Below are 12,898 nucleotides of genomic sequence, written 5' to 3'. Positions count from 1 at the left end.
AAATCCCATCACAGAAATATCTTCGTCTAATGAAAATGGAAACCCTTTTATGACCAAATCACTGGGTATTTTAGAGAGCTGGACAAGAGAATCTCTATGTTTCAAGTAATAGCTTCTATTCACTCATTTTATGTTTAGCGTCTTTTGTTTAAATGGTGCAGACTGACTATTGTTTCATATTCTTCTCTGGTGAATGCTTTTCTTTATACTCTCTTCCAGCCCTCTTTAGCATGCTGAAACAGACAAATGACTGTTGGGAGGCTTTGTGTTCAGGGACCAGCTTGCCTGTTGCTTGCGTTATTTCAGCGAGACACCTTCATATAAGAGGTAGCAACCTGCGTTCTTGCAGGACATCGATATGCACAAGTAGGCATCAGGCATTTTTCCAGACAGAGTGAAAGCTTATGGTTTCAGTTTTTGGAATAAAACCTGAATGATTGCTTTTTTGTGAGGATGGGCTCAGTCTGTGAGCCAGATGTCTTCAAGACTGGGATTGATTTTTTCCCACTTTTCCTAAAGCTGAATACTGTGTTCTTAAATGTTAGTTGGTAATTCCAGGCTTTCCTGCTACATTAATCGTATCAAGAATAATAATAAAAAATATCATGTATCCAGTAAAGTGCCTTTAGGTAGACAGTCACAAAACTGCTTTTTAGAGGTTGACAAGATGAGTCACTGTGCCTCCGTTCACTCAAATAGAAGTGATACTGCCCCTCTTTTTCTAGCAGGCTTTTAGGGCATAGGCCCAGCTCAAACAAATGAGACCTCGTGTGCTTTAGACCCACACCTCTGCCCTCAGCCCTGGCTGACAGCAGCATTTCCACTAGAAACTCTCCAGAGAAATAAGCTTACCATTTGCTAGAGCTTTGACTTTTAGTGGTCCTGTGATAGTGAAAGCAGATGTGTGATTTCCAACGTTCCTAAATAAGTTCTCTTTATTTTAGATGTAGGGCCAATGAAACCTCTATGTATTGTTCCTGCATCATTTTTCATCCTTCCCGACAACTCTCTGGTTTAGGCTGGAGTCTTTTCAGGTACCTGGTGTTACTCACCGACAGCTTTGCTTCAAATGGAGTTTTATTCTCTTGTGAAGGTTGTACAGCACTTTGTCATCTGCGATTGAAAGGGTGATTGTATCCTCATCTTGTAATGAGGAATCGTGTATCAATGACGACCCTGATGTTCTCCTGGGTCTTAGGTGCTGATATACGTTCTCTGATGCATTTTGTTGGAAGAATTTAACACTTCGCTCCTCTTTCTGTCCATGCCTCCTTTCTGTTGCTGGTACCTGCTCCTTAAACAGGGGCACCTGTCTCAGCTGCCTTCTTACAGTCTGTCATATTTGCCAAATTAGTCTGGCTAATATGAGTCTGAAGATGAGTTTGTACTCATCTTCACAGACAGTTTAAGCCAATGCATTGCACTCCAGACAATACCAGCTTTGTTCTGCTGCATTTACTATAATGAAGACAGCTTTGCAGGGAATGGATGGCATACTGGAGAAATCAGAGTCTCAGACTGTCCTACCAAGACATCTTAGATGTCTGTCAGCACACTCAGGCTTTCAGACTGAGCAAAGATTGTCAGTGTTTTCCTTCTGTTCTGGAGATTTTAATATGGTTTCCAGTCATTTCAGAAAGACCTGGGTTATTCTTGTGATCCTTTTTCTCTAGGGCATTTGTGCTTAAATGAGTCATCAGGGTTTAACAACTGTCCTTTCTGGACTAGTATAGTTACAAAAGTTCAGTATGACACTGAACGTGTCAATTTTATAGCATCAAGAAAAAAGCTATAAATGTTTTTTTAATGCAAATATCCAAAAATAATGTGTCATCCCAGACTAGCTTCACTTTCTGAGGGAAGGGTTAAACTACTGCTTTGTGAACTCTCTTCGCTCTGGCAATGGCACTTCACTGGCTCTTTTCTGCAGCAGCACAGTAGAGCCTTTTGTAATGCTCTCAGTGACGCTACTTGGAAACTGGGTTCTTTCTGAAGTGTTTTTCTACTGTGGTCTTTTATTGGACCTTTAATAACACTTCAAAAAACCAACCAAACAAGCAAAAAACCCCTATAGATAATCACTGAGAACTTGCTAAAACAGGTGCTGTTCTAACATTTTTCAGTGGGATATGGTATAGGAATATAGGAATGTGTAGCCTGTGTTGGAGTAGATTTGATTCCAGAATCGTTGAGTACTGATTGAAATCTATGAACGCTGGCTAATGAATTACTAAATGCTAAAGACTGAGTTGTCTTCGCCATTGTCTTTATGAAACCCTCTTTCTGTTAAAGGAAACTACTGCCACAGTTGGTAACTTGCTTTGTGATCCTGACAGAGATCATGAACTGAATTGGTTCACAATTACTGTTAATTGAAGGTGGCTTCTCCATAATGTGCAGTGGTAAGTCGTACAGCTTTGCTAGTGTTCTTAGTCATTGTGGGGTTAATGAGGATTCATCTTTCAGTATGATCTCCTCGGAGTCTTCCACCGGAACCTTTTTTTTTTTTTTTTCCAAACAGAAAAAACAGGTTTTTCTCTAATGCCCTTTACGTCCTCCAGGGGTGCATGCTGAAATAAGAACTGACTTCTCCCAGGCTGTAGCAGTGTAGCAGAGAAAGGTGGTTAAATTGGGAGGGGGGAGCTGGGGTGTTTCTTGGAGAAAGAAAATGATTTCAAAGAGACTGGAGTTTTGATTAGGGATGTGGAAGAATAGCTACTAGAGAAGAGATGAAATTAGAAGAGGAATTAACATCGAGAAGGAAGGAGAGGTAAGTCTAACTAAATAAACACAGAAAATGTTGAATATTCAACACTCTGATAAAGAATTACCTGAGTAGTGCTGCTTTTTATATCTCTGAGAGTATGAAAATGGTGTATTTTACATCATTTGTGACTTTAATCAGCCTTGGAGTTGAAGTCGCAAACTGCTGGAATAGGCACCTTGATTCTTCTGGCTCCGAAACGTTTCAGTTTCTTCATGCAAATGCTTTTGTGTATTCTTCTTTTCAGCGGTAGTTATGCCGCCTCTTGAAGATGCAAGAGCTAAGAAAGTTGCTGACACAGTTAGCTTAGCGAGATAAATGCTGCCGGTTACCAATAGCATAGAGGAGCCCTCAAAGATCTGATATGCATCACCATTAAAGCTGGCGAACTGCATTATCTGATGGAAACACGCTTAGAAGTGATCCAGGGAGAGGTTGTAAGCTGTGATGTTTCTCTTTCACTCTAGGAGCCACACAGTACATCCCCTGACAGGTAATTCACTTAAAAATAAACTTGCAGGTCACAGTTAGTCCAACAGTTACTACAACAGTGACAGGACATCTGCAGACACTGTCCTTGCAAACTAATAGCCGCAGAAATCCTGAATGTCCCCAGATCAAAAATGAGAAAATAGAATATGTGATACTTGTTTTTGGGCTCGTGTGGCTGAGACAGTCCTGGCTTCAAGGTCAATGGCAGCTGCTTGGGAGCTTTAAAAACGTTTAAAGTAAATGCACACTTTTGCTTATTGAACGGTTTGTTGGGCTGAGCTTGGTCCTGCTGGTTGGCACCAGATCCTTTGCCCATGGTTTCCTTTTTGTAGTACCACTTGGCACAGATTTGCAAATGATTAATAAATTAGCAAAGATGGCCTGTAAACAATTTTGCTCTTCTTCATGTTTTCAGCACATTGACTCTTTCCTACTATTCACTTTATTATTGAGTGAGAGGGGCGACTTGTCAAGGCTTTTTGTGTTGATGATACAGACGCACCTTTGTGTGTTTTCTCTGCCCCTTCCCTTTGCTTCTTGCTGCCAGCTCTGCTGATTTCCAGTGTTTTTGAGTGGTTGAGTTTGTACCTCCTCTGCTAGGCAGTAGCAGCATTTCCTGTGACAGTGAATGTACTTTTTTTTTTTATTATTATTCATGAAGGAATATGTTTTGAAATAAAGAAGAAACCTCTTCTCCAGTGCAGCTAATTGTGCACAACAGAGGATCCTTTGCTGCTTTACAGAAAGACTTACATAGGAGAGCACTGTCCACTGCTCAGCTGAAAAAAACCCATAGTTTTCATCATAAGCTTTGTATCTTGGAAGGAAAAAGGAGAGAGGTTACATGGGGAATGCAGTGAAAACCAAGACCTATTGCCATAAACTGTCTTCATCTGCAGAGAAAGCCACCAGATGTCAGCACAGCCTGTTCTTTCATTCTCCAGGATCTGTGTAAGCCAAGAAATATTTAGTGTTTACGAAGAGCGCTTATCTGTGAATTGGTTTAACCTACAAAGTCTGTGACTAGGACTCCAGTGATGAAAGCTGACGCTCTCCTAGCAGAAAGTGCTTCTTCTTGTGTTGAAATCAAAAAGCGGCAAATTGAACTGGTATCAGTGCTTAAATTCTTCCTGTTAGAGGGCATCCTTTGTGGAGCCTGTTGCAGCGTATCTAAATCTTTGCATGCCATGAGGAAGCATTTGCAGAACATTCATTTGAAGAATAGTCTGGAAAAGATCAGTATTAATTTGCTGAGGTTTCATAAAGTAGACTTTAAATATGTTTTTTTTTTTTAAACAGAAGAAAAACCATCCAGAGCAGACACACATGCAAAGCAGAGCAATAAATCTTCAGCAACACAGCTTAAACACACAGCAAATGTGTCTTCCGTGCTTCTGATCCTGAGCTCCTGCTATTTCTTCCTTGTAGTGCAAGAGATGAGAACTGGCAGCATGTTCTCAGGGCCATGCTTTCTGAGCTGTGATGGGATGTGAGTTTTGGAGCTTAGGAGCTCCAGCATTGTGCATAGTGTTACGCTTTGAAGTGGATGGAAGTGTGCGTAGATCCTGCCTGGGTAAAAGGGTACATTTGACCTGTTGCACAGGATGAAAGTGTGCCTGAGCCTTCTGCTGAGATTCCTATCGCTTTTCTTGCAGCAGCTTGCAGATGCCAGCAAGACTGTGGAGGAGATTCAAGAAAGAGAGGGGCAGAGTGTGGGTGACCTAAATTCTTACTTCCTCCTGTTCTGGGTTTCTTCTTTTCTTCTGGCCTTATAGCACTGCTGTCATCTGAGGGGTTTGCCACAGCTTGCTGCTTATGAGAACAGCTCATCACTTCCAAACTATCAGTGTAACCCTCAGCAACCACACACGTTCTGGAGGTGACGCATGGCAGATTGCAGTTGTGCTGTCCTCGTTACCTGCAGAGGAAGAGGACTGCATGCAGGGCTGCAGTCAGCACTGTGGTGCAGGTTGTCTGGGAGGTGTTTTCACCCCTCTTCCCTCTGCACATCACCCAGTTCGGCTTCTCTGGAGACCAGGACCTCCTGCCTCTTGAAGCATGGCATGCTTGGCAGGTAGCTGAGATGGGTGTTCGGGCTGGTGATGCAGTGGGAGAGCGGATGGGGTGCAGAGGTTTTATCTTCCTGGAGATGTGATATATTTGATTAGATAGGGATTATACCTTTTGTCTGCTGACATCCCCTCTCTTTGAATAGATTCTTTCCTTGGTAGTGGGTGGGCCAAAAGCAGGTAGCCAGAAGAGCGCAAGTTTCAGCTGGTTGTGAATACATTTAAGTGCTCAGTATGACAGTTTATATTAATACAAGAATTTACCTTTGTATGTCCAATTCTGCCCTCAGGCAGGTGACTTAGCGCTGTGCACTTAGAGTTTCAGCAAGTTTTGTAAGAACTGTTTTTGGCTGCTCTCACTTCATGCCCCAGCGAGGTTTAATTCTGCTTTCTAACCTGAAGCCTAGGGAGTCTGTAGGGCCAAGGGCCCAGCATGGGAAAATATGTTCTAGGTGTGTTACTCTTCTATTCTAAACTCAAAACATATTCTTCAAAGGCCAATTTGGGAAGCCCCTTTTCTGCAGTGAACTGAGATTTTTAAATGGTAGGTATCAGTCTGTTTTCCATACTATTTTGAGGTCAGGACTTTGGCTCTCTGCATGCGTTGGTGTCCATCCAACTGGAGCATATCAGTTGGTTTAGAGTCAAACAAGCAACCTGGAAGTGAAAGCCTCATATCCTAACAATTAGTATCACTGCCTTTTCTCACCATTTTTTTCCCCCTAAATACAAGGAACCTTGTCTTGCAGAAAGCAGACTTGACTCTTATACAATATATTTATTTTCTAGAGTGCTGAATGAGACAGCTACTTCAAAGCAGCCACCTGACTGTAGATGGCTCTTTAAGCCAGTAGACAGGCATATAACAGCAGCAGCTGGAAGCTAAAGCTAGCTAAGCACAGATCAGATATGAGAAACAGGTAAGACTAACCAGCAAAACAGCAGCTATAGTGGATCCTCCACTGCTGAGGTTTCTGATTTAAAGCAGATTATAGTCCTGGGAGAGCTGCTGTGGTGCCACTTTAAGTCTCCGAAGGATTCCTCTAATCCTATGGCTTATTTTGTGTGTGAGGCCGGTCAGGTGGATCACAAGAGTTTTTTGTTTTTGAATATGAAAGTGCTACGCGCGTTCTGCCAACAGGAACTGTCCCTGATCTTAGATGGTATCATCCCGCTCTGTACTGCATGCTTAACTTTAAAATAAGCATGGTTCTGAAATGTTGAGCTCAAGCATGTATCAGACTTTTGTTGCTGCTTCTAGCAGTCCAGGCTGCTGTTCCAGCCATCTTGGAGACTGGGGGAAATATATTGCATAGACGTGCTGAAGCAACTGCATTCCCCTAAAGGTTTAACTGTAGTTTGATATATCACTTTGTAAGTAAATCCCCAAAGAGCAGGAAACCAATTGCACTGCTAAAAGCCTTGGATTATAAAACAGGAGGAGTGCGAGAACTGTACCTGCAGAGGTTAAGCTTCAGCACAGGAATTTAAATGAACTCATTAAAATCAACGTACAAATTAGCTCATTAAAATGCAACACCGCAGATGTAGAAGTCAGTTGATCTGGCATGCCACTTCTATGAAGAAGTGATTTAAGAAATGGAGAACAAAACGATAGTGTTAAAACTCCCTCCTTTCCCTTCCACAAACCTCATCTCTAACTCCTCCTTCCTTGAACTCTGCCTCCACTGCACTTTCTGCTTACTGAATTAAGCTTGCCCATTCCTGCGCTACGGCTGCCTGTGCAATATCACTCGCCTCCTGTAATTAAATGTATGGTAGGCTGTGCCCTCCCACGTGCGTAGGAACCCCGTAATACAGGCTCTGGCAGACTGGGTCACAGCAATGATCGTTTTCATTTATTATCTTGATAACGAGACTCTCCAGCAGATGCTGTCTGTAGTGGGTCTTGTTTCTCAGTAGTTAAATGCTGGATAATCACACTGCTCCCCCCTACTGCCATTACCTACTACAAAGATGCCTAAAAGCAACGCTGTTGTCTAAGGGGAGGGGGAAAAAAACAGACCCACATGAGTATTGATGTAACTTTATAGACCTGTCCAGAATAACTTTTGTATAGCTACAGAGGCCAGTGGCTAGAACCGATTAAAACTGGCCTTGCTCTTACAGCTTTTCAGTTGGCTCTTACATATCCCAGAGGCACATAGTAGGCAATACAGAACATAAAAATATAAAGAATTTACATTTCAGCTGTATATTCTGCAATAAAATATATGTGTGTGTGTATATATATGGTAACTCCAAATACAAAAACAGTTAATGAGGAAATTTTAAGCTAACCTCATTAAACCCCTATCAATATCAAATAATGCAGTAGGGAAAAAACTGAAAAGGCAAAGATCATTTAAAAATTCCTCAAGCCACTTTTCAGTATTCCAGAATCAGAATTGATTATTCAAACCATTGTCAAAGGTTTTAAAGAACGGACACCCACAGAAGGCACCATTTGAAATGCTGCTCTAGTTCTGCATCTATAGGAGGTGGTTTCAGTCTTTAAAGAGATGGCGTCTGGCTGGACAGTATGTTGGCAGAGGCACTAGTGGAGGACCCCAAATTGGCTGTCGTTAGATGCTGTGTTACTGTGTGACTTCTGAACCGGCTCATCTGCCCACAGGGCTTGCGTCTGTCTGAAAAACACCTTGGTGACTCACCAGCAGAGCCAGCTCCTCAGGCGGGTCTGGGTGCCTGGTCCCTTGGCCATCGGTGGGAAAGGGTAGGTGGGCGTGAAGGTTACACAAAGCAAAGCTGCAGACTCTGGTTCTGCTGTGCAGAAAGGTGAGTCTGACCTCGCAGCACCTCAAGGTAACACCACACCTTTCCTCCTTGAAGACAAAGCCTTCAAGACTGCGTAATATTCGTTCCCTGCCTCCTACTCCTTTTTTATTTTTTTGGCAACAGGCAGTAGTCTTGCCTGACCTAAAGAAGTGAAAAGAAGCTTAGCTGTGGAAGAAAAGGCATCTGAATACTTGATCGCAGCCAGAAAATGTGCAAACTGCTGCTTTTATGTTGGCTTTGCCTGATGATGAAATGGAGCAGAGCCTGGAAAGAACAAGCTTGCTGAATCCAATTTTGCCTCCAGGGTGAGTTACGCCGGCGTGGGTGGAATGATACCCATGTGAAACTGTCTCACATCCATGCAGAAACATAACCTACCATTCAACTGCAAACATTACTGGTTAATGTATCTGCTTGGTGCGTGTTTTATCAGTTGCTGATCTGGTCTTGGCTGTGGTGGTGGTGGGGCCTGAATAACCAACTTTCTGAAAGGGACAGCGGGCAAGAATGGCAACTTCCCTTCTTAGCAACAAAACCGTCAGCTGATTGTGAAATCCTGGCATTTCCCTCGTGCTGATTTCCTTTTATTCAGCGAAAAGAAACGGTGTTTGGAGACTTCAGTATAAGCCTCATGCAAGAACTGAAATCCCTGTGTATCATCATTGGCAGCTTGAGCAGAGTTGGAGAATATGACTCTCTGCAGTCATTTGAGGCTAAACAGGGAATTCTTAAAATCCTCTGTCCACGTAGAAATCATCCAGGTTACAGAGGCAACGCTGACTTGTTGAAGGGCTGATGTGCCCCCAAATTGATCCATCTTCCCCACTTATATAAGCTTGTCTAATAACAGGTACTTTCTTGCCCACAAAGCGTACCTTATTTGATACTGACAGTGGTCATTTTTCAAAGCAATGCTCAACATTGCATGGTGTCTTTTACTTAACTGTAGGAAAACCAGGCTATTTCAACCACCTCCTTACATCTGACCTTCTGAGGCAGTCTTCTTGCGTCATCTTGATTGCCTGCATTTTAAATGAGCTTTCGAGAAGAATGGCTGTCTCTTCTCCATTCAGATGATCTGGATCATCCAAAAACTACAGAACTATTCTGATAAAGAACAAGACCTTGAAGGGGTGGGAAGAGACAGGAAGAAAACGAAATTAGGACAGAATTCTTCATTGCCCTGTACCTCATCCAAGGTGGGTGTGAAGCTGGAAGAAGAGCATGTGACATCTGCTGTGCAATCTTTTAAGTGACTTTAGAAGGTGCGAGGCAATGAAGGACTATACCCAAAATGTACATTTGCTGTATTTGCTTTGTGGTCAAGGCTCATTAATCCCTTTGCAAGGTAATTCAAAAATCTTATCGCTGCTACTGAAACCAGTGGTTTCAGAGCTGCTGTTTTGTCTGCATAAATGGAAATGTTCAGGTGACAATGTTTTCAAAAAGTTTCACCCTCTTATTTGATAGACGGCCTGCCAGAAGGCCTGGGTTTTCTCCATGCAGTTTCATGAAGCAGCAAGTCTTTCTGATAATTATCTTCACCCTATTTCCATCAAATACTGCCTGAAACTTTGGTTTAATAAAACAGAACATATGGTAGCAGCAGGTGTCATCCCAGTGACAGCAGTGCGGAGGAGAGGCATGAGGACATCCCTCTTCAAATGTCGTTATACTGCTGGAAAAGGTGATTTGTTTCCACGGCTTATAAATGTGTACCAGACAGCTTACAGGAGCACAAGTGCCATCTGCACTTGGAAAAACAGGCACTACTTGGGTTTGCTGGATACTTCAGCTAAAATCAGCGGACGCTACATAACACGGATATTGTTCTTATTTGGCTGTGAAGTTCACTGAGGAGACCAAAACCAGAGACGATTCATGTTCCTAAACCTCACTGCTTTGGTTGATCCAGACACTCAAGAGGCTTGGTTTCTTCCCTGACACAGGGGCCTGAATATCTGTGTTCTTTCATATTAGAAAAAAAACCCCAAGCATTGAAATTTGTGAGAGTGGCTAGGGAAGCAACAGAGAAGTACTGGTACAGAGATGCCAACCACCCTCTCAGGTGACTGATCTGACAGTATCCCATTGGTTTTCCATGTATACGAGTGCTGCGAGCTCAGCTTTCGCAGTGACATTTAAGGCAATAATTGTCCGAGCAAACCAGCAATATAGGTTAAATACTACCGTCTAACCTAATTTCATGGTAATCCATTCTCTAAAGTCACCAAATTTTATTATTTACCCACCATACAATTATACCAAAACATATATATGTTTAAGGAAAAAAAAAAAAAACACCTTTATAGAAATTTTGATAGTGCTTTGAAATCCTCTGTCACAACAGGGGCTCTGCTACACATTGCTCGAGGTCTCCCCACTTGAATATTCCCCTGTGGCGCTGGGCAGGACGAACTTCACGTATCTCCCCTTTTCCCAGCCCCTCCTGATTCGCAGAAGTCTTTGCTGGATGCAGGGCAAACTGAAGATCACTTTTGCTAGGATCACAGTACATGGGACGAGCAGCGTGAGGGTGTAGGTGGGAGGCAGGTAGAACTTGTACTGGTTCTCGTCGAAGGCCCGCGACCAGCCGTAGGTGAGCGTGTGAAGCGTGCTGATCACCAAGGCAATAAATCCAAGGGTGGACTGAAAGAAAAAGAGAAACAAGCCAGTTAGCACTATTTCTGCCTCTGTGTGTAGCACAGAGAAAGCAGTAAGTATTTCTGTCTCTTGGACAGGATAAAATGTGACTTAAAACCTTTCATGGGTAACGTACCAGACTGCAGTTTTCCTCTTCTAATTAGAGGTTAAGTGTGATAGTAGAAACTCAGCAGGAGTTTCCAAGAAGATGCTGCCAACCCAGCCCATCTCTGGCTTTACGTTGCTGACATGTGGGCAGAGCATGCCCTCTCCTTGCGCAGCATCCTAGCTGAGGGCCAGCACTCGGCACCTTCAGGAGTCAGGGCCAGCTGTAGCCTAGCAGAGCTCTACCAAAACAGCAGAGTCAAGCTATCTGGCTTGGTGCATCCAGTTAGAGCTCAGCAAGAAACACTCTTTTCCTGAAGGTACATCCAGGAAAGGATGTCCAGCAGGGAAGAAAGGCAGCTGTGCAAAAGAGGAGGAAGGACTGATCATTTTCTCTTGGAAAAAAAGTCTCAGCTGGAAGACTACTCAATTCAAGATGTTCCTTCCTCTCTTTATTTGCTAGGAAACCATGAAAAAAAGCAGGCAACTTTTTGAAATGTACCGTGTGTTAACAGCAGACTAGACCAAGGCTTCCCTACCCTTCAGAGCCGGTTATGCGGAGAAGTGGCAGGGAGGAGAGCTCCAGAACCTACTCCCAAATTGAGGCACTCTACTTTTACAGCACCTATCAGCAGAGTCGTGTGGGCATCTCGGAGCCCCTCCAACCCCCCTGCAAGGGAGGGACTGCTCCTGTCTGTATTGCAGCCCATCATTGCTCCTTTCTCCCAGCCGCAGCCCCCCTCCTCCTTACTAAAATCCACCTTGGGCCCCAAGCCACAGCGGTAACAAGCAGCAAACCTAAACGGGGTCGAGATTGGTTTCACTTGGAAAAAAATTAAGAAAGCGTTTGCGGGGCTACGCTGTGATTGCAGTTGAAAGCTGTAATGCTCCTAACAGGAGGAGGCGACTCCCGGCTCATCCATCATTTATCGACTGCTAGCTTCTCTGCAACAAGCAAAAATAAAAAAATCCCCGGGTGAAAAGAGGCAGGAAGCACCAGCGTGTGACTAATCTTGCAGAGGCCAGACCGAAAGCAGGGCAGGGGAGAAGTGACGAAGCGGGGGCCAAGTGCAGCGGTGGCTCCGTGCCCTCGCGGCGGGGGTCCCGCGGAGCCGGGCCAGGAGGGGCTTTCTGTAACGCGCACGAGTCAACGCCGGAGTCAATTAGTTTGTTCCCCTACGGTCTCTTTTTGAACTGCTGCTGGTACGGGGGGAAGCAGAAGTGGAAGGTAGTGGGATGCCAACAAAAGGCGACAAAGCACACAGCCGCCCACGTCATCCTCCTCGAGCCGCCTTCGCCCGAGGGCAGCTGGGCACGCGAAACCAAAAAGCTAATAATTGGCAAGAAAGTCATAGCTAAGTCTGTGGCAGCTCCAAACAGCCCAGGCAGCTCCTCAAACTGCAGCCAAATCCACTCGTAATGCAGAAGGTCCCTTTTTGTTACCGTGGCGGGGGTTTTGCACTGTCACAGCATGGGGCACGTGAGGACCCTGCCCACGTAGGGTGTTAAAGCCCTCTGAAAGGTGGCCGTATGCAGGTGGTAGCTCCCTCATGCAGCCTTTCCAAGTATTTTCCGTTCTGCAGTGGCTCCTCCAGCTCTTCCATCTCCTCGGTGTCTGCGAGAGTCCCCGTAACGCACCGGAGAAGGTGATTTTGTCACCTGTGGCTCATTTCGAAATGTCCGTGCAGCGGCCAAAGCAAAATGCCGCTTCCTGACCCAAATATGTTTCTGACTTCTGCTCCCGTTAGTCCTGGAAACTCATTAGCTCTGTGGAAGCCGGAGCCACCTTCCGTGCTGGCTCTCACCTCCTCGACAGGAGGGTCAGGAAAGGGCTGGTGACAGACGCTTCATATCTTGCGATACACGAGCTAAGCCGGAAACCAGGCCAAGGCAACCTTCAAATCCCAGGAGGACTTTTCGGGGCGGGAAGGGAAAGGCAATCATACAAATTTTTACTTCTCAACGAATTAGATTTGATTTGTAAATCATTAGGGAACCTTAAAAATGTCTCCTGTAAGTTCAATTACAC

General features: G+C 44.3%; 1 protein-coding gene and 1 long non-coding RNA gene across 6 annotated transcripts in view; one reads left to right on the top strand and one right to left on the bottom strand.

The window, feature by feature from the left end:
• The first annotated feature begins 2,484 nt into the window (after positions 1 to 2,484).
• The window catches only part of LOC135328839 (uncharacterized), a 24,379-nt gene continuing 13,965 nt past the window's right edge, over positions 2,485 to 12,898 (top strand). Inside the window, exon 1 of the long non-coding RNA XR_010389931.1 lies at positions 2,485 to 2,770. This is a non-coding gene — a long non-coding RNA (uncharacterized LOC135328839). The remainder of the gene's footprint in view (positions 2,771 to 12,898) is intronic.
• The window catches only part of STEAP3 (STEAP3 metalloreductase), a 23,211-nt gene continuing 17,669 nt past the window's right edge, over positions 7,357 to 12,898 (bottom strand). For all 5 annotated transcript variants that reach the window (XM_026109072.2, XM_064514650.1, XM_064514649.1 and 2 more), the window contains exon 5: positions 7,357 to 10,770. In XM_026109072.2, the coding sequence (XP_025964857.1) occupies positions 10,480 to 10,770 (291 nt within the window). In that variant the 3' untranslated portion in view covers positions 7,357 to 10,479. The remainder of the gene's footprint in view (positions 10,771 to 12,898) is intronic.

The sequence above is a fragment of the Dromaius novaehollandiae genome, chromosome 7 (genome assembly GCF_036370855.1).
Source record: "Dromaius novaehollandiae isolate bDroNov1 chromosome 7, bDroNov1.hap1, whole genome shotgun sequence".
Taxonomy (NCBI): Eukaryota; Metazoa; Chordata; class Aves; order Casuariiformes; family Dromaiidae; genus Dromaius; species Dromaius novaehollandiae.
This window is presented reverse-complemented; position numbering and strand designations above follow the sequence as displayed.